Source organism: Wyeomyia smithii, chromosome 2 (genome assembly GCF_029784165.1).
Source record: "Wyeomyia smithii strain HCP4-BCI-WySm-NY-G18 chromosome 2, ASM2978416v1, whole genome shotgun sequence".
Lineage (NCBI taxonomy): Eukaryota > Metazoa > Arthropoda > Insecta > Diptera > Culicidae > Wyeomyia > Wyeomyia smithii.
In genome coordinates this window covers 16,823,467-16,849,415 of record NC_073695.1, presented here as the reverse complement: position 1 = coordinate 16,849,415, position 25,949 = coordinate 16,823,467, and the positions used below count along the sequence as shown (strand labels likewise).

General features: G+C 40.4%; 2 protein-coding genes across 4 annotated transcripts in view; one reads left to right on the top strand and one right to left on the bottom strand.

Moving 5' to 3' along the window:
• The first annotated feature begins 3,443 nt into the window (after positions 1 to 3,443).
• On the top strand, positions 3,444 to 7,290 carry LOC129721275 (protein FAM91A1). The gene is made up of 10 exons (XM_055673660.1): positions 3,444 to 3,728; positions 3,794 to 3,878; positions 3,956 to 4,096; positions 4,158 to 4,672; positions 4,734 to 5,922; positions 6,000 to 6,109; positions 6,173 to 6,439; positions 6,501 to 6,604; positions 6,670 to 6,739; positions 6,807 to 7,290. The coding sequence occupies exons 1-10, from the start codon at positions 3,642 to 3,644 to the stop codon at positions 6,915 to 6,917; spliced, it is 2,679 nt and encodes an 892-aa protein (XP_055529635.1). The 5' UTR covers positions 3,444 to 3,641; the 3' UTR covers positions 6,918 to 7,290.
• Positions 7,291 to 7,356: 66 nt separating this feature from the next.
• The window catches only part of LOC129722660 (glycine receptor subunit alpha-2-like), a 35,038-nt gene continuing 16,445 nt past the window's right edge, over positions 7,357 to 25,949 (bottom strand). Inside the window, exons 3-10 of one of the 3 annotated variants that reach the window (XM_055676280.1) lie at positions 19,177 to 19,244; positions 18,878 to 19,110; positions 18,720 to 18,802; positions 8,874 to 9,026; positions 8,522 to 8,775; positions 8,229 to 8,408; positions 7,884 to 8,059; positions 7,357 to 7,813 (exon numbers count right to left, since the gene is read on the bottom strand). In XM_055676280.1, coding sequence (XP_055532255.1) covers positions 7,657 to 7,813; positions 7,884 to 8,059; positions 8,229 to 8,408; positions 8,522 to 8,775; positions 8,874 to 9,026; positions 18,720 to 18,802; positions 18,878 to 19,110; positions 19,177 to 19,244 — 1,304 coding nt within the window. In that variant the 3' untranslated portion in view covers positions 7,357 to 7,656. Of the gene's footprint in view, positions 7,823 to 7,883; positions 8,060 to 8,228; positions 8,409 to 8,521; positions 8,776 to 8,873; positions 9,027 to 18,719; positions 18,803 to 18,877; positions 19,111 to 19,176; positions 19,245 to 25,949 lie in introns of all 3 variants that reach the window. The other 2 variants (XM_055676279.1, XM_055676281.1) reach the window with 2 other exon arrangements.

Genomic DNA, 25,949 nt, shown 5'->3' with positions numbered 1-25,949 from the left:
TGGAGAACGCTTTTTTAATTTGGGGCGCTGATCAGCTATTGTGGAGTCTATGCATCGAACGTGTGCAGAAAACATCCTGTAAATCTTCCACCGTATCCTGAACGCTGTCTACTCGGCCTACTGAAATTTATCATCGCCAAGATAACATCGAAATTGACTACCATTTAATCATGGGCGCAACTAAGGAAAATTTCTAGGGGAGCTAGTATTCATGTATGTCATTTTAAAAAACAGAAAAAAGAGTTTAAATATGCTTATTTAATAACGCTTAAAATAGTATCGTAACAGAAGAAAAATCACTTCGGGATAGAATCTCCGAAGATGTACTGAATATCTTGATCACAGCGTCAATGCCAACCTCTTTCAGCAACACTGATTCGATATTGAGAAGAGCTACACACTTAATAAAAAAAAAATCGTTCGGTAATATTTTTTACAACAGTCCATCGGTAAAGTGTAATAATACAGGTATTCCGGCAAAAAAGCATTAGATTAACGAGTGTTCTGTAATATCTGCAAGTTTTACCATAATTTCGTTAATTTTTACCGAAATATTTGCATAATTTTACATTCACGGAAATCTGTATAACTTTTTACCGAACAATCTATGAAACTGTCAATCTTAAATAAGGCGGCCATTTTTCTCATACGTGCAACCGTGCGAGATGCGAATGTATCAATAGAAAATATTCAGCAGAAAATATTATATTAGTTAATTTGGTTTTAATTGCTGTCGAGTGTGAACATAACATGGAAAGTAAAGTTATACCTTAGGTAAAAAGAGCATGGGAGAAACTTCATATAAAACTTTTTTAATTTTCTGTTCATTAAACTTTCGAGGATTGAACTCTCAAGAATTGCCTTACGCTCTATTTTAAAGAATATAATATAATATAACTGTGTAACTCTGTTTACTAGCTGAATATCCGAAATACGTTGTTTCTTCGAATCAATAAAATAAATCTTTTATCAATTCGAAGAAAAAAAAAAACATTTTACATCAATCCGGTATTTTTTTACAGGTGCGGTCGGCATTTTTTCTTTTTTTTCTTAAACATTTTTACAGGTTCTTCCGGTAAAACTAACAGGCTGTTCGGCTTGAAACATTACCAAAAAAACTGTGAAAATTACCGACTTGGCGGTTGGTAGTTTCACAAGCTGTTCGGTAATTTTCGGAAACACCGAAAATTTCACCGAACGTTCAGCTGTTGAGATTCCGGTAAAATTTTACCGAATCCGGTGTTTTTTTTTAACTGTGTAGGTTTGGTAAACGGCTGGGCAGTACTTTTTAACAGTACACCAGTACTAGTTGGAATAAAATAGACCCCAGTGTGGTTCAAGGCATAATGACCTGTTACTAGGCATCGCAGCCCTAGTAAGGCAGCATACTAAAATAAACATACATGGCTCGACCAGATCGAAAGAGACTTGCGAGTGATGAGACGTCTGGGGAACTGGTGAAACACAGCCCAAAACCGAGTAAAATGGCGACAACTTCTTGATACAGCACGAGTTACTACAGCTCTCGTCTGACTGGTAAGATAAGTAAGAGAGCTAAATTTGAGAATCGATCCTGGGTGCAGAACTAGTTCTTAGCCAATGAATGATATGACATCTCAATTTGTGTTGATTTTGATGTTCTGATAAGTAGTATGAAATATATTTATATTGAATACAATCATTCTCTGGGAAATTCTAGGGGGGGGGGGGGGCTAATCACTTTCTAGGAGGGGCTGAAGCCCCCCCGTAGTTGCGCCCATGTCATATAATTTTGTATTCATTTAACTTCTGAGCTTCACAACGAATTCTTCACTCTATACTGGATTGCTGCAACGAAACTTTTAACGTACTACATTTGGGTGCAACGAACCCATGACTGCCCGTATCCGTATCTTTTCCTTTGGTAGAAAATTTATTCGAATTTGAAGGACCATCGTTTTTGTTTAAGCAAAGGCTTCAATACCTCGCTAATATAATTTTGACCGCACAACATTAAATCAGATTTCAGTCAGATAAACCAAATTACAATTTTACAGTAAAAACAAAATTACTGAATGAAATTCAGTAAATTGAGTAGTTTTTATTTGCTCAACGAAACAGTAAAGAATGTATAAATTTGAATGTATGAATTTGACCAAAATATGAGTTTTTTTTCGATTTACAATAATCCTGCTACCGTTTTCCCAATCGATCATACTTAAAAAATCTTTAAGGAGTTTTGCAATGAAATTGGAAGGACTAAACCGAGGGGTAAGACAGTGAGTAAATTTGAGTTTTTCCGAGTTTTTCTGAGTAAACCTGAAAAATAAAGAGCAAATCTGAGTAACTCTGGAGTCTCTGAATATTCATCATTAAACTTTTTTTCACCTCAAATATACACATGAATGTTGCTCGGCCCCACCGTTTATATATATTTTCTGCTCTCAAGGTAATCAAAGATGTGAATGATCTGAGAATTTCGGAGTAATATTGAGTAAATTAGTCCCAAGCAAAAGAGTTACTCAGATAGAAGTGAGTAAATTTGAGTTTTTCCGAAATTTTCTGAGAAAACGTGAAAAATATAGAGCGAATCTGAATAACCGTCGTGTCTCTGAATATCCATCCTTAAACTTCTTCCCCACCACGAATATAAATATGAATGTTGCTCGGTCTCACCGCTCGTATATTTTTCTTGTTCTCAAGATAATGTGGAAGATGTGAATCGTCTGGAAATTTCGGAGTAATATTGAGTAAATTAGAGTTACTCCCAAGCATGAGAGTAACTCAGATAAAAGCTGTCTTGCTCCTCGGACTAAACGTAAAGTGATATCACAGAGTGATGTTTCAAAAGCAATTTTTGTGGTTATTCTTATTCGGTTTATTCGCGTTGAAAGAGATTTTGAAGGCTGTTCGCACCTACGTGAACTCTCATATGTAATTGTCAAAATGTGCGTGATGACAAATGCAAAAATGTTTCCTTATTTCTTTTTCGCACGCAAAAACCAAACAAATATCAGCAACACTGTCAACGCGAATTGCTAGCTGCGCCCTTTTCTCAGTTCATACCAGAAGTCTTATCTCACGCCTGTTCGTCATGAATCAGGTATGGTTGCCAGGTATCCAGATTTAGCTGGATTATCCAGGTTTTTGAACATGTATCCAGGTAGACAGCTTTGATGTCCAATTATCCAGATTTTTCATGGATGATCCAGTTGTTATCCAGATTTTATTTACTCTGTTACGCAAAAAGGTCATCACTTCAATTTTGGCGCGAAATTTTGCAATTTTGTCACCTCAAATTTTGCGTACCCCAAGACTTTTATTCGAAAAATTAACCTTTCACCCCACGAAATGACTGCCAGATTTTTTCCAGATTTTTATTTTGCCTTTTCCAGATTTTTGAAAAAATGACCTGGCAACGCTGGTCATGATCATCATCGCCGATTATGAGTAGTCTAAACTCACGGTCTGTTTGCTTGTGTACTCGAGTGCGATGTGTTGGAATTTTCACTGCAATCTGTGTAATCCTATCAAAACATTTTATTTTTGATACTTAACATTGTGATTTTCGAAATTTGTGCGTCTCAATCTAGCTTAAAAGTAATAGACAAGTTACTGCATATGTAAAATAAACGATGGCATTCCCGTAACATAGATTTGCAATGAGTCCGAACAGCTTTCTGCTAAACGTGGAGGAAAACATTCGCAGCAAAATCAGCTGGCGAAATTTGCCTCCGGAGATACGCAAGGTAATGTTTATTACTGTTGAACATTCACTTTTTCGTTGAAATAAAATATCCAACTTCCCAATCAGACACTCAATGATAATGAAAAACGCTACGAAAAAATCATTCTCGAGTACAGTCTCAAGAACCAACTGCGATATCGAGGCAATTTAGGTAAGTGACATCAAGCATCAGTGCGTTTGAGTAATCATGAAAAGTGATGGTTTTATGTTTTGTCATAACACGCACAGTGCATAGCACCTTTGGCAATGAAAAGCTGTACTATGAGAAATTGATAGAGGACAACATTCGGGCGCTGCATCTTTTTCCCTACCATCTTGCCGACATTGTGACAAAGGGCCTCCGGCTGACTCCTTTTAATTATTATGCTGGTGAGAGACGCAGTTAGGTAATTTCCTTCCTTCGAATTATAATGCGCAATCTATCTTACAGATATGCTTGTATTCTTGCTGAACAACGATAAAAACTATGATTCATTGCCAAATTTCACGGCTGCGGATTGTTTGAGGGTGGTTGGAATCGGGCGAAATGAGTATCTGTCTATTTCCAGTGAGTTGAAAACCGGATCACCAAAGCTGTTTTTTAAACGGAACCCGTACTACTTTCTGCCGAAATTTCCCCGACGGATTTTAATCGAACCATGGTGGAAGGTTGAGAATGGTTACGTTCTGGAGAGTGATGTGCAATTTCTAAACTCGGACGAATTGGCCGTGATTGATCAGCTGATCGATTACGGAGCACAGACAGCTGGACGGCTGGATTACGAAGTGGTTCATAGTCTCTATCGGCGAGGTTTAATTTACCTCGATGTGCCAATCAGTGGCGAGGACAAAATTAGCATTCCGCCGCTGCAGAATTTTGTTATGAATCGAGTCAGTGGTGATTACTTCGAGAACCTGCTGTACAACGTTTTTGTTACGGCTGACGAGCAGTCCACTATAGCTGAGGTTAATAACGGTTTTTAAAAAGACTTTTCTATTGTACTGACTTTTTTCCTTTAATTCCCAGCTCAGTCAAATTCTCCAGGTGCCATTGGATACGGTGAAGCAAGCAACATCACTTTTCTGCCGTCTTAACTTTGCTCGTCGCAAGCATACCAGCTTTGCAAACCAACCGGAGCCTCATGAAAGTTGGCGTAGTGCAAAGCGCGATTTGATTCAGCAGCAACAGCAGAACGCTGGAAGGACAATTTTCAACTATCATTCTCTTTTGCTGAGTCAGGAATCGGTTGATAGCGAGCAGAGTGATCGGCCGGGTGATCTAACAGCTGGATCACTGGACAGTCCAAGCCCGGCCGAAGACAGTCCGTCTGACTTTTGCACCCTATCCGACTCTGCGAAAGTGGAAGAAGTTCGCTCGCCGGACGCCAAACGTGTTGGATTTATTTTTGATTCAACCTTGACTGCATTCCTTATGATGGGTAATCTTTCACCTGGGCTTAAAACGCACGCCGTGACCCTTTTCGAGGTCGGTAAACTGTGTGACGAAGGGATGAATGACTTTCTCCGCGAGTTGGAAAAAGTCTCCATCCTGGATGCCGACGGTGAAGGTGAAGTTAGCCGTTACTTCCATCATGCCATAATTTTAAGATCGACCATAGTTGCACTTAAAAACGTCCTCAACACTGAGCTAGATCTGCTTCGACTGGAGAGCCTGGAAGCACTGGATTTGAAAACTCGAACCCGTCTGCTGGAGAAGAAGTACAAATTTCTTATTGCCGCCGCACCGCTTTCCGGGGTTCTTTCCACTCCATTCACTATTCCTTTTTTCGGTCAGTTTTATCGAACTTCTGCTAATTCACACATCTGGACAAAGTTGTTCTACTATCACATGGGAGGCTATGGTCCACCTAGTTTGCTGCTAACCAAAGGGACTGTCCTCACCCACTTGCCGCGCCTCTTTCTCGGCTATGGAAAGCTGCTGATCACAATCGTCCATACCGAGTCGTTCATTCTGAATTCGGAAAGATTTGCGTCGCTTAATGAGCATCTCAAGAATGGCTGCGTACTGATTCAGGGTTATGGGATTAAGCAGGCAGCCGAAGCTCACTACGAGGTGTTTCCGTTTCTTGATGCTACGGCCGGAAGTGCGGTAAGCTGGAGCCGCCATTCGGCTGTTCTGAGGCTTGCTAAAGTGCTAAATTTGGAGCGTAGCTTTGGGTATCTGACGTTCATTAAGACTGGTGTCCCGGATTATGGTGAGTTAGAATATAGTTTTCCTTACACAGGTTACGAATAAAAAAAAGTTTTTAATGCTGTGTTTTTCTCCCGACAGGCTGCGAAAGCTACGACGAGAACGTTCGTTTGACCAGAGACAAGACTAAAAATGAAAACGTAAAATCCAAAGCTGGCAACCCCCAACCAGATCAGCCTAAACCAAAACCGGTAGGATAGTTATATAGGTTACCGAGAAATGTTTAAAACTGCTATGTTTTTTTCACTCAACAGGTACGATCGAATACGATTGGTTCGATAACGTCAGTCGAAAGTGATGACGCTAGTCTGATTGAGGATATTCGACGAATCCGAGACATGCAGGACATTGACGCGTCCCTAGCGGAGCAGCCGGCGAAAGCCGTCGAAAGCGAACAACAGCAGGTGGACCAGGAAGAAGCAGGCGTGAATCAAGATCTGGTGTTAGAGCTGGCCGACGCCAGTCGAAACGCAGATTCCGATTCCGATGCGCGTGGACGATCGCCTGAGGTTAAGATGGAGGTAATTTTAGAGTTGTTGCTTGCGTTGTCGAATGTATTTAAAAGTTTATATTTTTCTCCAGGAATGGACTATCCTAGACGTTCACTTCGGGATACCTTTGTTCGATGTCGATTGTAACACCTCAATATGCCAAAACATCATTAAAAAGCTGTGCGTGGATGAGAAGTAAGTGCTTTTTTGGTTTTCGATCAGATACGAAAATGTTAATTTAACTTTCTACGAATATTCAGCACTGAAAGCGTTCTGGAAGTAAATTCGCAAATGGAAAGTTGCTACTTAAAATTCATATCTCAATGCTTGGTGAGTGGCTGAAACAACATATGACATTAAATTTGATATATTTTTTTTAATAATACTTTATCTTTAGTACTACGAAGACGAAAGCATGGAGCTGGTGAAACCGGGCAAGTTTGTGCCAAAACCACGAATCAGTTTGGTCTTCGAAAATGGTAAAATCAGCAGCTGGAATGGTAAGTGAGCGTAAAAATAACCGGAAACTACAACCCCAAAGTAAGATAACACGAAAGCCCCAAGCAGGCAAAGAAAAAAAAAACATTCAGTTCAAAATCGAATGCATTCCGTACCACAGCGTGTGAGTTTAGTTTTAATCCTTTCATACCGAATTAAACAGAAAAGTAGATCGTAGAGCTTAGCACGTCAAATTCCGGCATTTATTCGCTCGCCCAGCGAAGAAAACAGCCGCTCCTCATGAAAGGAGATTGATTGGTGATGGGTCGTCCGTACTGTTTATAGCAGTTTTAATTTATCGATTTGCTTTGTACATACGAGTCAAGAAGTTTTAAGCAAGTGAGCCAAAAATAGACGAGAAAATATAAATATTGAATAATGGAGCTGTCTTTCTTTCGATTTTTTTTTTCAAAATCATGTTGAGTTTGTGATAATTTATTTTTTTCCTTTCGATGTGATCAAAGTTCAATGATGCGAAATATTATTTCAACTTGAATTAATCTATGCTGGTAACAATGCTGTACAATTGCAAAGGCAATTTTTGGTGACTTTCATACCTTTAATTTGACTAGAGAAAAATATTTTAAAGGCAATCCGTTTGTATAATACTTTATCAATAGTGATGATATGATTTGTGTGAGAAAATTTTGATTTTTAGCTGCTGTTTAACTGCTTTCCATACTATCGGCTAAATTTTATCTATTTAAATTCTATTATTATCAAGGGTTAACAGTAAACCGGGGATATCCCTAAAGCTTTTTTCTATTCGATTCGCTAATGTACATTGTCCAGTAGGTGATTGTGAAGATGAGAAAACTTAGCGGGAAGATGATCAGTGAGATTTGGTCCAACCGGCCCCGTTGCGAGCCGGCATACAACAGTGCGACGTCGGCCACGTTGCGGAAGCTGTAAGTGCTAAGAAACGATTAGTACATCCCTTCTGCTCTTACTCTGAAGGGAAACAGATTAAGCTTACCGCCTTCTAGTCATAACGGAAGTCACATGTTGTGTGTTTTGAAAACTGCCCGAGAGATTACCGATTGATCCGGGCTTGTTCGGGTCCGATTCCTGTGGTTGCACCTTGTTCGTGCCCGTCACCTTCAGGGTGTTACTTTCAAGGCCATTCTCTCGCCGGGCGTGTGTTGAGTTCATCTAAGTATAAGGTAGGTGGCATGAGGATTATGTAGCTTGCATGACTTTTCATTATCTCTACGCTTGTTCATCAATCCATCAAAGACAATCGTTGAGCCAATTATAGCTTCAACCAACTCTGGTCGTACCGAAGGACACATTCATTTTATGGGTATTATCATAAACTTACCGGCGTCTCAACGGTATTCTGCGACAGACTGAGCGTCGATTGGAGCTGTACAGGGGGTGCGACTTGCACATGGGCCTTGGCCGCCACTCGCCAGTGCTTGTCGTAACGGATTCCAAACAGCACTATGAAATACTCTATCAGCGCGAAAAACACAAAGAGCGTGCATGATATGAGCCACACCTGTCTCGGGCCGCCCGATGACAAGCGGGAATCGTAAGGAAAAGAGAAAATGACAAAATAATACGTTAGATACTTTTCCGCCGGGTTAGAATCAATCATAAATGGAACTTCACCTCCAGGCACTTTAGCTCTAGTGCATCCGGCGAATTGTTGCGAACCGTATCGAACATGGTGATTAGTGAGAGTAGCGTGGTTACCAGCAGCACCATCCGTCCGGGTACGATCTCCGGAACGACCACAAACGAACCCCAGGACATCGAAACGAACAGTGTCGAGGGCAGATAGTTCTCCAGCAGGTAACTTTTGACCTCACGCGATAGGGTGATCTCGAGCCGGGCTGAGCTGTGGTTGTCTGGAAAGGGATGCGCTATCGATATCTACTAGGTAATTCAATTGAGCAGGAAGCGTTAAATGCGGTCGAAGAAAAAGAAAAAAAAAAAAAGAAAAAAAGCGCTAGCAGCTTACCATCGCCATAATGAATCGTTTGCGGTTCCTGCTCGGTGTAGAACGAGACGACATATTTTGGCAATCGGAAGAACTGGTCCCCGAAGTCGTTCGGAAATGTGAGGCCATTGTCGTTTTTCCAACGGAAGCGCATTTCTTTAACCGTATACTTATCTGGAAGTAGAAGTCGGATAGAAATTTTTTTAATGATTTTCGTTTAAATTATCCATCTATTAGAACTTTCAGGGAATGTTTTAATTTAGAAAATAGAGCCCGTATTTGCACTTGATATGGAACCATACTTCCGATGAACTTCTTTTATTGGAGTCATGACAAGCCCAGCAACGCAGTAATAGTACCCCTGGGTGTTATTAAAAGGTTGCCCTGAAGTGAATTACGACGGTTACGTCTGTTGGTGTTCTTACTCGTAGCTACTCAAACTATCAGTAAATATTAAAAAATAATTCATCAAAGGTAACGTAGAGGTTTTTCAAGATAATTTTGAATCTTACTTCGATGAAACACGATGAAACTTCGATCTTGTAACAAACGACTTTAAAACTAGTTGAAGTTTTACTTCCGTTTTCGTAAAATCCTAGCAGGCTTTTTCTTGAAGATAAAATTCACTTTAACACCAAATTTGAAAAGGCTAGTTAAAACATACATTTGTTACTTCCCAACAAAAAGAAATTGTTGAATAACGGCTCATTATGGTATAGTTCAGCTGAAATCCACTTAATAATAGCCCTAATAGCTGTGAATCAACAAAATTGCTTGTTGGATTTGAAAGAGTTAAAGATATCAAGGACATTACCACAGCATTTTTAAAAAGAAAGAAGTGTAAGTCCCACATCAAATTGCTTAATTCACAAAAGTGCCAAGGCGTCGTACACAAATTACGTATCGCATGAAGGAGGGGGGGAGGGGGTTGAGTCTCCGTTACTTATTGTTAAGTAGGGGGGAGGGGGGGGGGGGGTAGTTAGAGAGAGTTACGTGACTGCGGTGTTTGCTCGAAATTGAAAATTTCGGAGGGGGGTTTGGCTGATCAGCGTTACGTAATTTTAGGGGCGGGGAGTCATGTCGAACGTTACCTATCGTTACATAGGGGGTGGGGGGGGAGGTAGGGCTCCTGAAATCTAGGTTTTTAGCGTTACGTAATTTGTGTACGACGCCCAAAATAGCGTCAAAAAATAAAAATTTCTGGGGCATGACATGGGCCAGAATTTGAAGTAGGGGAGGGGAGGCAAATTCTTCAAAATTTAAGAAGTAAAAAAATGGTATTTTGAAAAATAGAAATAATTGCTAGTGTTTAATGATTGTCACATCAAGGCAACCAGTGAGAAGTTGTCCTTGACATCAGAGTAGAAAATTCGATTATTTTTTGTCCAACCTCGAATATAAATAGATGTTTTTTAGTAAAAACTCCAAAGTTCATTTAAACCTTTGGACATATCATTTTGGCGACGAGGATCTCAAGAATCCACGAATATAGCAGAAGATAGAGTTGATCAGCAGCTGCAACCGGGAATTCAAGATATGATTCTCAAGATCGCCCAACTTTTAAAGCAGATGGCGGCCCAGCAGTAGCAGCCTCAGTATTAAACCCCGAGGCAGATTTTGGAATCCCTCTCATCGAACATCACCGAGTTTGTCTTCGACGAAGCAAACGTTCGGTTACGTTCGGACGCTGGTTAAACCGCTACCAGGACCTCTTCGAGAACGATGCAGGCCAGCTGAATGAGGCGGCGAAGGTACGTCTACTTCTCCGGACGCTGGACACCCCTTCGCACAGCCGCTATCTCGACTACATCCTGCCAAAGCGTCCCAATGACACAGTCAAGATTCTCAATAAAATCTTCGCGCATCAAACGTCAACGTTCCGGAAGCGGTTTATGTGTCTGCAGTTAGTGAAATGCGAATCTGAAGATATTATCAGCTACGGCGGCAACGTCAATCGAGCCCGTGAAGATTGTCAGTTCCAGAATCTAACACCGGACCATTTCAAGTGCCTCATTTCACATTCACTCTTAGCAAAACTCAGCAAGCAGAGAGCACTCAACCGCTGTTCAACCATTATCAACCTTAACCAGCTTTTCACTCGACGTAATGTGCTGAACGAGCGTTCGATCGTGCATGTTTCACATAGTAGAGCAAGTGCAATTTTAATTGCTTTCTCAATCGCAGGGAAGAAAGAACGGGCTTCAACAAGCAGGTCTATAAGAACCAGCTCTTCCAAGTTCTTACGGTCTGCTCTCATGCTGCTGCAATGTTGATACCAAACTTGCACCTCTCCAACGAAATTGTCAACTTCATAAAAAAAATTACGAAAGCTTCGGTTTTGCGCTTGAACTCTTCTAACGACATGCGTATTACGTTAGCGGGATGCAGCAAGGACAACGCGTAGGCAGGTACACTATCTTCACCGAACCGTGTTTCCAGTGAGGTTACAAGAGAATCAAGGTAAGGAATGGTCACAGCTCGGTTCCAAAACTCCAAGCTAGTTGATGCAGGCGGATTTGCCCGGTACTTTTGCCGCTGCAATGTCCTTGGTGGATCAACTGAAAAACCTGTGCCATTTCACGCAACATAGGGCAAGCATTTCAATCAATTATTTTTGATCTGGCTAATACTTTACACAGATGTTTCTATGGTCTAAAGATGTCGTTTTGTGTTATTAGAGTTCTTGTCTAATCTTGTCAGCAAAACTGATGCGATGAGGAATCTTTTAAGCGATGGAGTTCCTTTCACTTGGAAAGAGGAACAGCAAACCGCTTTTGAAGCTATCAAGTCCGAAATGTCTACGGTAGGATACTTAGGATATTTTGATCTAAAGGATACGAGTTTTTTGGTTACGGATACAAGTCGGAACGGTTACGGTTACGGTTACGGAATAGGAGCAGTTGGAGGAGCAGGAAAACCAAAGGCAGGAAAAGAGAATCATTGCTTTCGCTAGTAAGTCCCTCACAGATTAAGAAAAGAAATATTTTGAGACTGAAAGTGAAGCTCTTGCTTTGGTGTGGGCCGTCGAACACGTTTGTCTTTCCTTGATGGGAACGAAATTTGAACATATAACGAATTGTAAGCCCTTGTGTTTCCTTTTCAGTCATCGCTCCAAGCCGTGCCCCAGGATCGATAGGTGGGTTTTACGCGTTCGAGCTTATCAATTTGACATAACCTATTAGCCAAGAACAACAAACATAGCAGATGTGCTGTCACGCTTATCGATTGCAAGGGCGGAACCTTTTGATGAAGATACCGAAGTGTTTTTAGGAAGTTTGTTATCGTCAACAGTTTCGAGAACGATCACAGTTCACGAAGTTAAGCAAGAGACAGCAAAGAATGGCATCCTGAGAGTAAACCTTTCAAAGCATTCGAATCAGAATAGTATCGCACAGGAAATGTGATTATGCGCGGAGACCGTTTGGTTATCCCGACTACCCTTCGAGATAAGATTCTAGAACTCGCTCAGGAGTCTCATCCCGGAATCGTAACAATGAATAGAAGATTGCGTTAGAAGGTTTGGTGGCCAGGAATCGACAAACAGTCTAAACGGATGGTAGAACTCAGCAAATCATGTACAATAGTGTCAGCTCTGGAGCCTCCAGAATCAATCAGATCGACAAAGATGCCTGAGAAACCTCGGGCAGACTTAGCAGCAGATTTCGTTGGACCTTTGCCTTCCGGACATAATTCGATGGTAATTGTGAACTATTTTAGCCGGTTTATTAGGGTGAAACGGGACGTGGTCGCGATCAACTCGAATTTTGCAATCTAATTTTTTCTTGATTTATGAAGACTACGTACATGAAACTTTAATCAATTGTTTCCACAACTGTTGCATGCCTGAAGTAGCAATTTGAGTGCTGTTTATTTAGTGGAGGCCGAATTTTTTACGATCAAAATACAGAAGTAAAAAGAACTCTAACCTCAAAATTGTATAGGAAAAGGCCACAATCCCGTTTCACCTTAAAGTCATTGTCATGAAACAGATTACAGCAACCTTGAGCGTAAGAGCTTAAGACAGATAATGGACCGCAGTTCATAAGCGAGGAATCCCTTAACTATTGCGAACTAGGGTTTCGAACGTCTTTGTCAGTGGTTTTCTTCGGCCCTCTGTTGCATAAGATTGCTGCAGGAAAACTACCGAAGAAAACCACTGACGAAGACGTTCGATTCCCTATATGATATTGAGGTGAGAAAGACAACGCCGTACTGCCTGCAGGCAAACGGGGAGGTCGAGAGAGTAAATGGGATGATCGGGAAACTTCTGAATATTAGTTCTGCTGAAGATACGGATTGGATTTGAGATCTGCGGATGTGCGTGTTGATGTACAATTCAACGCCGTACAGTGCAGTCGGGTTGGCCCCGTCTGTCCTCCTGTTTGGTAGAGTCATGAAAGATAAGCTTTATGTACTCCCAGGTTACTCAGATTCTATGTATATGTACAAGTTGTTATTTTTGGCGTTTCAAAAAATTAAAAAAAAATATTACGCGTTGTAATTCTCAGGTAACAGGATTTCGGAGGAAGTTAGGGATAAACAACAAGAGAAGTTCGAACTCGTCGTGAAATCAAGAAACCGGTTCGTTAAAATGACTTTGTGAACGAAATCAATTATTCTGTAGGAAGGGAGTTGTAGTGTACTAGTATTTACAGGGTTACACGAACTCAGCTTCTAAGAGAAGATACGTATGAACATGATTAGCTTTAGGGGTTCCTGTCATGAATGCATATTGTCATTACTTGTTATACTGCGTAAGAGTAAACATCGTGCAACTCCTATCCCAACTTCCACGAGGTGCCGAGCGGGATACGAGTAACCTTAGCGGAGATTAGGTAACCAACCCCGGTGGAAAGTTTGGTCTTATGCTGATTGGGAAGGGAGGTCGTACGCGGCTGCGTCCCTATGTTAGGTGCCTAGCCAGCTATATCTAAGACGCGAGACTAGATATCGCAGCTCTTGTAAGGTATCATACGGAATATGGATTACCACGAACAATCCAGGTAGTAATACGGAACGGAATAATTGGCATCGATCTAGGCGATCGAAAATCGACAAAGATCATTGGAAACTCGGCACTTGAAATGTAAGGACTCTATTCAAAACGGCACGCGCAGGTATCCTGGCTGCGGAAGGCCTAAAGGCGGTGGCCTAATACAAAAGAACGTGAATTCCGGGTGGTAGATCCTATTGTGGACACTTCATCGAGGCACCACATCTGGTGGCGTTAAACCTGTAGGAAGAGTCGGTTTCGTGCTAATCGGGAAACAGATGAAGGCTGTCAATCAGAAGATTGTCATCGGAGATGCAAGTGCGCATGTCGGGCAGGAAGACTTTCCGCCTCGTAACTGGGAGAGAAAGCTTCCACTCTACCACGAACGAGGCATGGCTATCTGTAGCACTTGTTTTGCGCTCCGGAGTATTCGTAAACACGCCTAAATACAAATGGGGCAGCCAGCTTTGAAACCGATCATGTTCTGATAGATGGTCGGCACTTTCCAGACGTTACAGACGTAAAGTCGTTCAGAGGGCCAAACGTTGATTCGGACCACTATCTCGTGGTATGCAAGATCCGCGCTAAGTTGTTCAACATATTGAAATCGAGGACAATGAGGCGGGTACGGTTGAACATCCACCGATTATCAACTGGAGAAGAGGCTGCAGGAAGTTGATGAGCGGATTGATGAGCAAGTTGGGGGGGACCTGAACATACATACGATAGTACGACCAGTCTCACAATGCAAGTAGTGTTGGATACAGCTGTTGTCGAACGTCCACGTCCATGTCCAATGAGAGAGCGATGGATGAGAAGAACTGCGCCAGAGGTTACACGTTGGCTACGTCTGTGACACGTTAGAGCTAGGGAGGTATCGAGCAACTAGAGCCGTTGAAAAGTTACTCCATTGCCGGAAGAAATGTCAGCATTGGGAGTGTGTTCTTGAGGAGGCGCGAGGCTTCTTCTCCAGATGCGTTGCGAGATGCTTTTACGACAAGATTAACAAAATCAGGAACCAAAATGTGGCTCCTTCTGTCACGTGCAATGATAGGAGAAGGAACCTGATTACCGATAAATCCGAGGTGGCTAGGAGTTGAATATAACATTTTATTGTGCTGTTGAACGGTGAGGGAGACAGAGGCATCGAAAGAAGCGGGATTGAGGATGCATCATCCATACACGAGGTGAAGAAAGCGGTTAAAGAGCTGTAGCACTGCAAGGCAGCTGGGAAGGACGGCATTCCTACCGAGCTTTCCGAAGTCGGGAGCGAACAGTTGTATCATGTCATCCATCGGATCATGCTGAAAGTGTTGACTGGTTGACTGATTGGAGGGTTTCATATGCTCGATCTTCAAAAAAGGCCACCGTCTGGACTGTGGCAACTATCGGGGCTTAACTTTTCTCAATACCGTGTATACAATTCTCTCCCTGTTTCACAGACTGGGGCCGTTGCAGGAAGCCCAGACAAATTTCGAAAATTTAACTTGCAGACTTACCATCTGTTCATAGACTTCAGGGCAGCGTATGACTCAGTTAAGAGAAATGAGTTGAGGTAGATAATGCTCGAACATGGTTTTACAACAAAACTAATTAGACTTATTTGTGCCAATCTGGATGCCCAAGTAACACACCTTGTTATAGAGCAGTTGAGATAACTCCTCTAATACAACCTACAGTTATAGATTTCAGTTGACATTACCTTTTCCATGACATCTCTATCACTAGAAAAGCGCAAAAATTAAAGGCTACTAGGACAAGTACTGGTACTTTATGAAGTCTTATAAAACTTCATGAAAGCAAGCCAACATGTTAGACCGAAGCTGCAAAATACATCTCGAGTACCAATATGGTAGAAATACGTTGAAAATATGATATTTTTAAGTTGTAATTGCTAACTAATCGAAACATCGTTGACGCAAGCATAAAACTTCAAAATAAACATATCGCAGAACGACACTGATTTTTATCAAGAACGATAATGAAAAAATAGTGATTATGGCGTTTCGAATAACCAAATAAGAAACAAAAATAAATCAACCATTTGATGCCTTTAATACAAAGGTTTACGTGCGCGTCAAATTTCATGGTGAAACATCACGTTTTACTTCTAAAAAAATTATGCGCCATTCATTGGATATGGTTTTTCTATTTGTCAATCAGTGGAAAATGGATTATGCATTACAGAATGTTCACTGATTTATTTCATTGCGAAGAGTCAGTTTACCCCACCACCTCATGGGCTTAGTTCGTAAACAACTATCTGGCGTCTCTTTGTTACATGCGTAGTAAACCGCAATGTTCTTTTTTTCCTTGGGTAGATCTGCACTGTCCCAGTGTAATGAAGAAATTCGCGCATTCGTGGGTCAGAATTTGCCACATCAAAGCGCATGCGCAAATGCGTTGCTATGACAACATTTACCCAGCGCATGCGCGAATGTATTGTTACGCGCAGTGCAACCAGTTCGATGATCGTTTTTGTCAGTGGCACATTTAATCAATCATAAATTGATGATGAAAAGCAATGTTCAACCTTTCAAAATTAATTGTTTCTGTCGCTTGAATATTAAAATTGTTTTCGCATAGTTTCAACGTTATCTAGACATAAAATAATTCAAAACTAGAAAACGTTGTTAGATATACGGTAACAAAAATTAGAGTGATATTGGTTGCACTGCAAAACCAGGAAAAAATGAGTTTGTGTTCGAAATGTGGTCGAATTACTGATGAAAAACATCTCGCAAATGTTGTATTTTAAGTTGCTTTCTGTACTGTTTTGATAACATCATAAAAACAAGTTACAGATAAGCAGCAGTAGTTTATATTCGATAATATATTAAATACACTTATGCTATGAAATAACATCTCGAGAACAAGAATATAACAACACAAGTTTTAAATTGCGATTATAGTATTCTTATATGACTACTGTCATTGTGAATTATTTTCTAACATGTTTTGTGTGTTACTTGGGTGGTTCCGGTGAGACGTCGAAAGGTTTGAAGCAAGATTACGGGCCGTCAAACTATCACGACGTAGTCTCACATGCTCCTAGGTTTTGCGGACGATATCGACATCATTGGTATTAACCGTAGAGCGATGGAAAAGGTCTTTGGACCTCTCAAGTGACAAGCTGAGAGAATAGGATTTGTCATAAATTTTGTCAAACGAAGCACCAGCTGAGGTCCCGCAGCATGCAGACCCATACAACACTAGTACTCTATAAAACACTGATTCTCCCGGTGGCTCTCTATGACCATGAAGCACGGACACTGAAAGAGGCTGATTGACGAGGCCTTGGTGTTTTTGAGCGTAGAATCTTGCTTTCAATCCTTGACGGTAAACTGGAAAATGATGTTTGGCTCAGACGCATGAACCATGAAGTGTACCAGGCATACAAATCGACGGATTTAGTCAAGCTGATAAAACAGGGCAGGTTACAGTGGGCTGGCCATGTAGCTAGAATGCCGGAGGAATGAGCATCAAAAATTATATTTAGCAGGAATCCTCTTAAAAGCCGTCGACTTCGGGGTAGCCCGCATAATAGGTCTTAGAGGCGACTGGGAGATAGCAGCTCAAGACCGAGTGACATAGCGACGTGATCTGGATTCGCACTGGATCGAAAACCGGTCTGTCACTGCAAACATAAGTAAGTAAAATGAATATGCCAAAAGCTTACTAATGGGCTATATTTTTTTCCATGATACAATTTGATGTGGAATACTCGTTATTCCATCTCAAGTGTGCAAAAAAATACCATTTCAGATTCGACTGGTTTGGGGAGGTGCTCATATAAGGTCACTATTCAAATAATCCAACTTTGGTACCTATTGAATCATCCTTCACTCCAACTCCTTCCATTTTTGATAAAAGTACCATTTTCTGTAAAAACTCTTAATTTTAATCAAATGATACATTATTCAAGGAATTAAAAAAAAAAAAACAACTTTTAATCGGCAGTGTCGGATATTGTCTTTTTGCATTTGAAAAATTAAATTGCATTTTTCGGCAAGTTAGTATATTTTGATTTTCAGTTCAATGATTTCATCGTGTTACTAAGAAAATTTTACACGAAAACACTTCTCCTCTCGGAATTGTTTGTGCAAAACTCGAATTACGTATTTTTTTTTAATAAAGTAAAATTTTCTCAGGTTTTAAGCAATCTTCTTTTCCATTTTTTTATGTGTTCTGATCCGGTATATCAATCTACATTCTAGAAATTACATTTTGAAGAACACTAGTTGAATAATTAAAAATATCAATTTCGAGGCAGTGTTGCTAGTGTATTCTCATTTCAAATTTGACAATTTCATCGTATTTCTGAGAAAATTTTACATGAAAAGTACTTATCACTCATAACATGTTGTAAAATAAAGTCAAATTTATTTTGAATTTTTCAATTGCAAAAACAAAATCCTGGCAATACTGGCGAGTCAGATTGATATATGTTTTGGATTTTGAGGGCAATTTTCTTTGAAAATTATGTATCGTTTACTTTTAGACATTATGTATTTGTTGCCACAACTAAAATAAAATAAGCGTTTTTGACGAAAAATAGTACGGTGGAGGGATTCACGAAGCAAAGGTGGTTTTATTGGCATCAAAGTTGGAATTTTGATTTGTGATTTTAAATAAATAATTCCCCAAGCTTTAAGTCAAATCTGAGAAGGTCGTTGATATGTGGTGCGCACACTAGACATGAACTGACTCATATACTTGAAAGATTCAGTAACCAGTGCCTGATTGGTCATAAAAAAATGTGTGTCCCTAAATAGGTATATTTTTAAACTTTTATTCTATTTTGGAGCGCAACATTATTTACGCTACGCTACTGAAACTTTCGAGTTTGTTAATTCATGGTAGAAAATACTCACAACTGCTAAAATCTACCGGACATCGTTGAACGTCTAATGGGTATAACACGAAATCCATATCGCACTTAAAGATTATTGTTGCTCTGCAATAAAGTAAAACACAATTCCAATAGAACGATACAATTAGCCTGGGTTTCCCTCTTCTTTTTCACACTTACCCTATGCTCAGCGCTAAGGTACTATTTTTGTACAACCGCAGGCTGCTCATCTCCTCGAGCAGGGTCATCACCTTCATCTCGCGCAGCTGCCGGATGTAGAGATCGGGAACCCACACCATGTTGCGTTCGGTCGGTGTCAGCTCCACGTAAAGTTTCGTCATTTCCGGCTCCTCCACCGGTACCAGCCGTGTATCCTCCCAGATGACCTGCAGGAATGCGTCGATCGAAATTTCCTGTAGAGAGAAAAGACGAGCGTAGTGAAAAAAGTGAAGCGTTTAAAAGCTCTGCAGCCACGGTACCTCTTTATTTTCATCCACTCCAGATATGCGATTGATGTAGAGTGACACTGATATGTCGGTAATTGAACCTAGGGAAAAAACAACAATAAAAAAGTTATCTGTTTACATTCCTAGGAAAATGGCCATGCGCCTCCATTGCAATTGTATTTTGCTTGCGCATTGAACATTTATATTTAATTGCATTTGCTCAAGCAAGTTATTATTATCGTTTTGCGGCAATTGGTGCGAAGCTGTCGATTCGAGATGGGGGTCGGTTGCTGCTGGCCGAAATTGATTCGTGATAGTGTGTACGGCCTTGCTTGGAACACGCGGTGGCAGGCAACCAAATTAGTTCTAAGTCGGTAAATCTTTCCCAACTATAGTGGAGCCGGGCGAAGGTCGAACGCCACCATGGCCTGAGGGCTGAGAGCGAAGAAGAACGACAGACTGGGTGTGGAATAAATCGTGAATTTGAGTACATTTTGGTAGCTGATTGGTTCGAACAAAGGACAACGAGAGAGGGGGGCGGGAGCATAACAGATCGGTTCTGTTGGGTGGTATTAATTTCACAAATCCATTTGCATCGCCGACAAGGATTAGTTTAGCGACCTATCGAACTTTAAACAGCTGTAGAACGCTAATAAAGTAAATGGGTGTAAATGCAATTATCTTATTGCTTCGCGTCGTCGGCTGGCAGAAGGTGGATATTAAGTTACAGCGGCTAACGTCTCCGATATGAGCAGCTATTACTAGCTATTACGAAGAGTAACTTCGAGCTGCATCAAGCGGGTGCTGGTTACTGCACCTGGATAGGCATCGGCGATCGGATAGATGCAGGCGCAAACGTAAGGAATAATGGGTAATTATTTACTGCATGCAAACCTTGCCATGTTGGAACGCGGAAGTCCGCCGAAGTTTACTGTTGCTTGATGCAACTGAATGAATTATTCGTCGAGTAGTTGATTGAGTTTAGATGGAAGTTTTGAAAGCATCTGGTTCAACTAAAGAAAGAAAAATTGACGAAATTAGGCGTCAAAAGGAAATCTGTCATTTTGTTCAGATCACAATTATTTTGGGCGCATTGGTGTCCATTTATCAAAATGCTCACAATAAGTGCTCACAATAAATTATGAAATGTATAAATGTGGTTAGATAGATGTTGTCGATAAATGTGGTTAGGTTTCTTGAGAAATATAATTCTTCCAACCTACCGATCAATCTTCTAATGCGGTAGGACAGGGATTAGTGATATTTTTCGTGTGAAAAATATTGGGAATATTCAAGGAAGCGTGATGACTCTACTCCAGACAATTTAACGTTTTCGCAAAACAGTGCCACCATATAAGCTTATAGAAAGACTCTTAGTGCGATACTAGGAGTACTGTAAATATGTGGTGCAACAGGCTTAGAATCGAGTAGTACGGTTTCAAAAAGGTCTGAAATTTTATTGTACATTCCAGTGCGTACGGAAATTAAATCCATTCTTCCTGGTTATTACTTTTCTAGTTGAGCAGCGTATAAATAACACCATCTCTCAGTCTAGGGACTTAACATCAGAGATAGCAAATATATAAACAAGTCGTACAAGTTTTGAAGTACAAATTTGCAACTGACAATATTTCTTACACATTCTTTCTTTTACATTCTTCTACTCATTTTTTATTACATTTGGAACAAGTGCGCTGAGCAAATGAGCAGAAAAACTTATAAATATAGTTAGAGAACAGGTCGATCTTTAATGTGTAATTGAGTTGGTAAAAATTGTTCAAACAATTGATGAGTTATAAGAAATTAAAGGTCATTTTTTTTAGGGAAAAAGAATGGTAATATCTAACAGAACTGACAAGGGAATAAGGAAAAAATCTATAGATGCATTCGCCAAATCAACCAGATGTTGCAAGAATCCTCTCGAAATTTATTGAAAATTTATGGGTATAAGGCCTCACTAAACCAAGCATCTTTAGATACTTGTTTTCAAAAATTTATCTTTAATGGCTGCAAATTCGGGAGGGGGTCTGGCAGCACGGCTATCGTTTAGTTTATACATTTCAAGTGTTTTGCCTTTTTCCTAGAAAGGTATAGCAATCACTGAAAAAACTAAAGATAATAAAGTGCTCCAGAGGGCCGAATGTCGTATATCACTGGACTTAGTTAAACGAGCTGAACATTTTCTGTATGTATGTATGTATGTATGTATGTATGTGTGTATGTGTGTGTGCGTGTGTGTATGTGCAACTTTTTTTTCTCACTCACTTTTCTCGGAGATGGCTGGACCGATTTCCGTGAAATTAATTGCATATGAAAGGTGTAGTTACCCCATAGGTTGCTATTGAATTTCATTGCAATCGGATTTTGGTTTAGGGGTTATCTATCAAAATGTAAAAATCACGAAACATCAATATCTCAGAAACTACACAACCGATTTTAACAAAATTGATCTCAAATGAACGGGCTATCTTCAGTACTCTTAACTTATAAATTTCATAAAGATTAAACATATGGTCCAAAAGTTATGTAAAGAAATGTTTTCCAGAGGCTATTTAAACTCACTCACTTTTCTCAGAGATGGCTGGACCGATTTTCACAAAATTAGTCTCGAATGAAAGGCCTAGTTGTCCCATAGGTTGCTATTGAACTTCATTGTAATCGGTAACTTTGTCCGTTATTTATAAAAATGTCAAATCACGTTATAAGAGCATATACCAAAGACTGCTTAATCTCACTTACTTTTCTCAGAAATGGCTAGACCGGTTTTCACGAAATTAGTTGAAAATAAAAGGTCTAGTGGCCTCCAAAAACCCTATTGAACTTCACTGTAATCGGATTTTTAGTTTAGGCACCGTGTATCAAAATGTGAAAATCACGAAATTTCATTATCTCAGAAACTAAACAACCAGTAAAACAAAACTGGTGCCAAATGAACGGCCTGTCTTGAAAATTCTTAACTAATGATTAAACATGTGGTTCAAAACTATGTATAAAAGATATGTATGAAAGAAGGAAATCACGTTTTGAAAAGAAATATATTCCAAAGACTGCTCACTCAATTTTTTCAGAATGGTTGGACCGATTTTCACTAAATTAGTCTCAAATAAAAGATCTAGTTGCGCAATAAAATCCTGTTTAATTACACTGTTATGTATCAAATTGTAATAATCACAAAACTTAATAAGGTACCACAAAAACTACACAACCGATCTGAACATAGTTGGATTCAATGGATCAAATAGACTTGTCTTTAAAACCACCATAATGTTTAAGCATGTGGTTTAAAAGTTATGGAAAGAAAAGTGGATCGGAGACTGTTTAAAACTATAGCAACGATCAAAATATGTAACCTTAACATTTTTCAAATTTGATGTTGTACTATAACCAGATTAGACATAATTTGGCCATTTTAGGAAGTATTCCGGCAACCAGTGAAGTAGTCAGGGAGACTACGGGTTCAAGTCCCGTCTGCATGTAATGTGTTTTTTCCAAATCTGTATCATATTTTCAGTTCGCTTATTTTTCGCTTCCCCGGCTGCACACACTGTCGCCTTTAATAAACTTGAATGTTAACGGGTAAAAGCCGTTGTTGAAGATAAAAATTAATTCGAAAAATTTTAGCACTACGGAGCACCTTCCGTTGTTGTGCACTCGCAGGCTTGACTCAGACTGGCTTTGGTCTCGATCACACAGGTCTATAAGAGTTATCAGCGTCAACTGGCTCTCCTGTGTGTGATTAGACATTCCTTTCAGTCGCAGTCGCATGTATGCTCATATGTGTGTGAATGTTAGGTTTTGAATGTTCGTTATAGTTGTGCTGTTGGCTACCAGAAATTCGTTATTTAAAGTGGAAAATAAATCCAGCATAAATTTTCAAGGTGTATTTTTTTTTTTAAATGGGAGTGTTGTGTAATTCTATTTGGACAAATAATAAGTTCGAATGACAAAGGCTGGGTCTCACTACTAGGTGGATTAATTTGGTTTTTTTTGCTGAAACTAATGTGTTCGTAAGTGGTTGCTGCAGGCTGAAAAGGCGCTCGAACTATGCAACAATTTCAATGGATTGTATCTCGGTACTCCTATTTCACTTTCTGTCGATGACTTTCGTGGTTATGGTAGATGCTTAAACATGTGGATGATCTTGTTTGGATGACTTTATGCGGTGGATGGTTGTAGAAAGGAGCGACTCGTCTGTGCAAGCGCTGCAATGTTGTTGTAATAACTTATTGCAATTCATATTTTCAACCGTGAAAAGTCTCTACCAAAGCAAACACTACACTCTAACATTTCTTCCATACTGCAGGTTTCGTGCGGCATTGGCACAACTCGAAATTCATAGTTCCAAGAAAAAACCAAATTTTTAAATTAGCGCTTAAAATTACCATTATCACGTCCACGAAAACTATTAGCAGGTTGAAATCACTTTTTTACCATCTTTGGAGGATGTTTTTATTTGAATTTTAAAAACACATTAGCTCTCAAGTTTTTTGTGAATTTTTAAACAAATCTTTGCGAGAATTCTAAACATGATGCTGCAGGCTCGTAGTAACTGTTGTTGTTGCGGTGGAAAGTATTTAGTAGCAACAATGAAGATCTCAGCATGCATTGTGATGCCCAAAATTAATCGTGGATAGTAATTTCGGTGAGTCTTTTTGATGTTAGTAATGAATAATGTCTGCTGTATGTTGCGGTGACACTCAAGTGTTTGAAGTCCCAACAAACAGCGATCTGGGCGCGGTGGAAGAATAACTAGATCACGCCAGGGCAAGTCCCTCAACGCTTAACGGAGAAATCTTCTCTGCGCATGTTCTATAAACTCACATTCCTATACAGCTTTTCGGTATGCGACGTACCAAAGAGCAATGTTGTAGCCTTCAAAATCTTTTTCAACGCGAATAAACCGAATGAGCGATGATTTTCCGCACCAAAAACTTCCCGAGAGGAACAAGAATCGATGAGTTTTATATTAGCGTGTTTTGGTGAAATCCTCTTTGACTTTGCAATACAAAGCTTTAAAGCAATGGGAATCCTTGTAATCACGTCCAATTTTTACGATAAGACCAAGTTGAGAAGTGGTTTTAGAAGCAATCGTTGTGTGTTTTTGGTTCGGCATAAAGCCTCGACTCTGTTCAACACCTTCCCGTCAATGGCGTACATAAAAATTATTGGTGATTTACACGGCGACAAAAAAGTCCGGTCACACTTTTTTGGGGTCGCCTGTAGCCTACACGTTGCATCTCTCTGGTGCCATCTATATGTCAAATGATAGGGTTAACTTTGCTGCCCAAAGTGGCAGAGTTTCGTTTCTGTGCAGTTTGTTTACATTGAGTAGTGAGCCATGGCAGAGTTAAGAGCAGCTGTTATCGCTGAATATGTGAAAGGGTACAAACCCGGACACATATTCAAACACCTAAACCCGCTCGGAATCAACCGGAAATTCGTGTACCGGACCATAAATCGGTTCCTAGAGACCGGAGGCACCGAGAACAAGGCACGATCTGGACTACCAAGGTCTGTGAGAACTCCAAGGCTGAAAAAGATTATACGAGACCGGATTCACCGGAATCCCGCCCAATCTGCACGGAAGCTGGCCAGGAACCTTAGAATGAACCGAGAATCAATCCGCCTGCTTCTGCGCAAGGATTTAAAACTTACACCGTACAAAAAACAAGTGGTTCATGGAGTTACCAAAGCTACAAAGGACAAGAGGTACCAACGGTCGCGGGAGTTGCTCGGTTGGCGCGCAGATGACGAGATTATTTTTTCGGACGAGAAGCTGTTCGTTTTGGAGCAAACAGACAATCGCCAAAATGATCGACTTTGGAGTTTGAGCCTCCAGCAAGCTCCTGCGGACAAGCTGAACGTTTCCCAGTTCCAAAATAAGACGTCAGTGATGGTTTGGGGAGCCTTTTGCAAGAGAGGTAAACTGCCTCTTATTTTTATCGATAAAGGGGTCAAAATCAACGCAGCGTACTACCTGGACACGGTTTTGAATAAAAATGTTCTGCCTTAAGCTGAACTATTGTTTGAAGACGATTACTACTGCTTCCAGCAAGATGGCGCCCCATCCCACACCGCAAAGGTTGTTCAGGCGTGGTGTGAGGAAAACTTGACCGATTTCATTTCGAAGAATGAATCGCCTCCGTCGTCTCCGGATCTGAATCCACTGGATTATTTCGTGTGGGGATACATGATGTCGAAGTTGAACGACTATAAAATAACAAATTTGGAGCAATTCAAGCGAGTTATCACGAAAATCTGGGACGAGATGCCGATGGAGCACGTGCGCGCCGCCTGCGACGACTTTTCGAGACGGCTGAAGCTGGTTCGATCAGAGAAAGGTGGTGTAATTCCGAGGTATCGTCTGTGAAGTATCTTTATGAGTTACTGAATAAAGCTATGAAAGCCAGATTCAGTTTTTCTTCTTATTCTTTGAAATATTGAGATTTTCCTGTGTGACCGGACTTTTTTGTCACCCTGTAGATAACGCCAGGGCAAGCCCCTCAACGCTAAACGGAAGAATCTCTGCGCACGTTCTATAATCTCCTAATCTTATAAAGCTAGCATTTTCCAGTATGGAACGTACCAAAGAGCAATATTGTAGTGTTTTTTTTCCTTTTTTTGGTCGGTTAATTAGTAGAGTGTACGATTCCGTCACTCCGACTATATCTCCTTCAGCGTGTGAAATTCCGTTTCTTTCGTTCCTCCTATTACGCTAGCAACAAGTGGCTACAGGAGCGGAGTATCAAGTTCCGGAAAATTGTCCCTTCTGTACACATAACTCACATAGTGATAGTTGTTCTGCT

Coding starts and splice junctions, on each gene's coding strand:
- LOC129721275 (XM_055673660.1), top strand. CDS start 3,642: ATGAGTCCGAACAGCTTTCTGCTAAACGTGGAGGAAAACATTCGCAGC. Junction 4,673..4,733: donor AGCAGTCCACTATAGCTGAG/GTTAATAACGGT, acceptor TTTAATTCCCAG/CTCAGTCAAATTCTCCAGGT. Junction 6,440..6,500: donor CGCCTGAGGTTAAGATGGAG/GTAATTTTAGAG, acceptor ATTTTTCTCCAG/GAATGGACTATCCTAGACGT.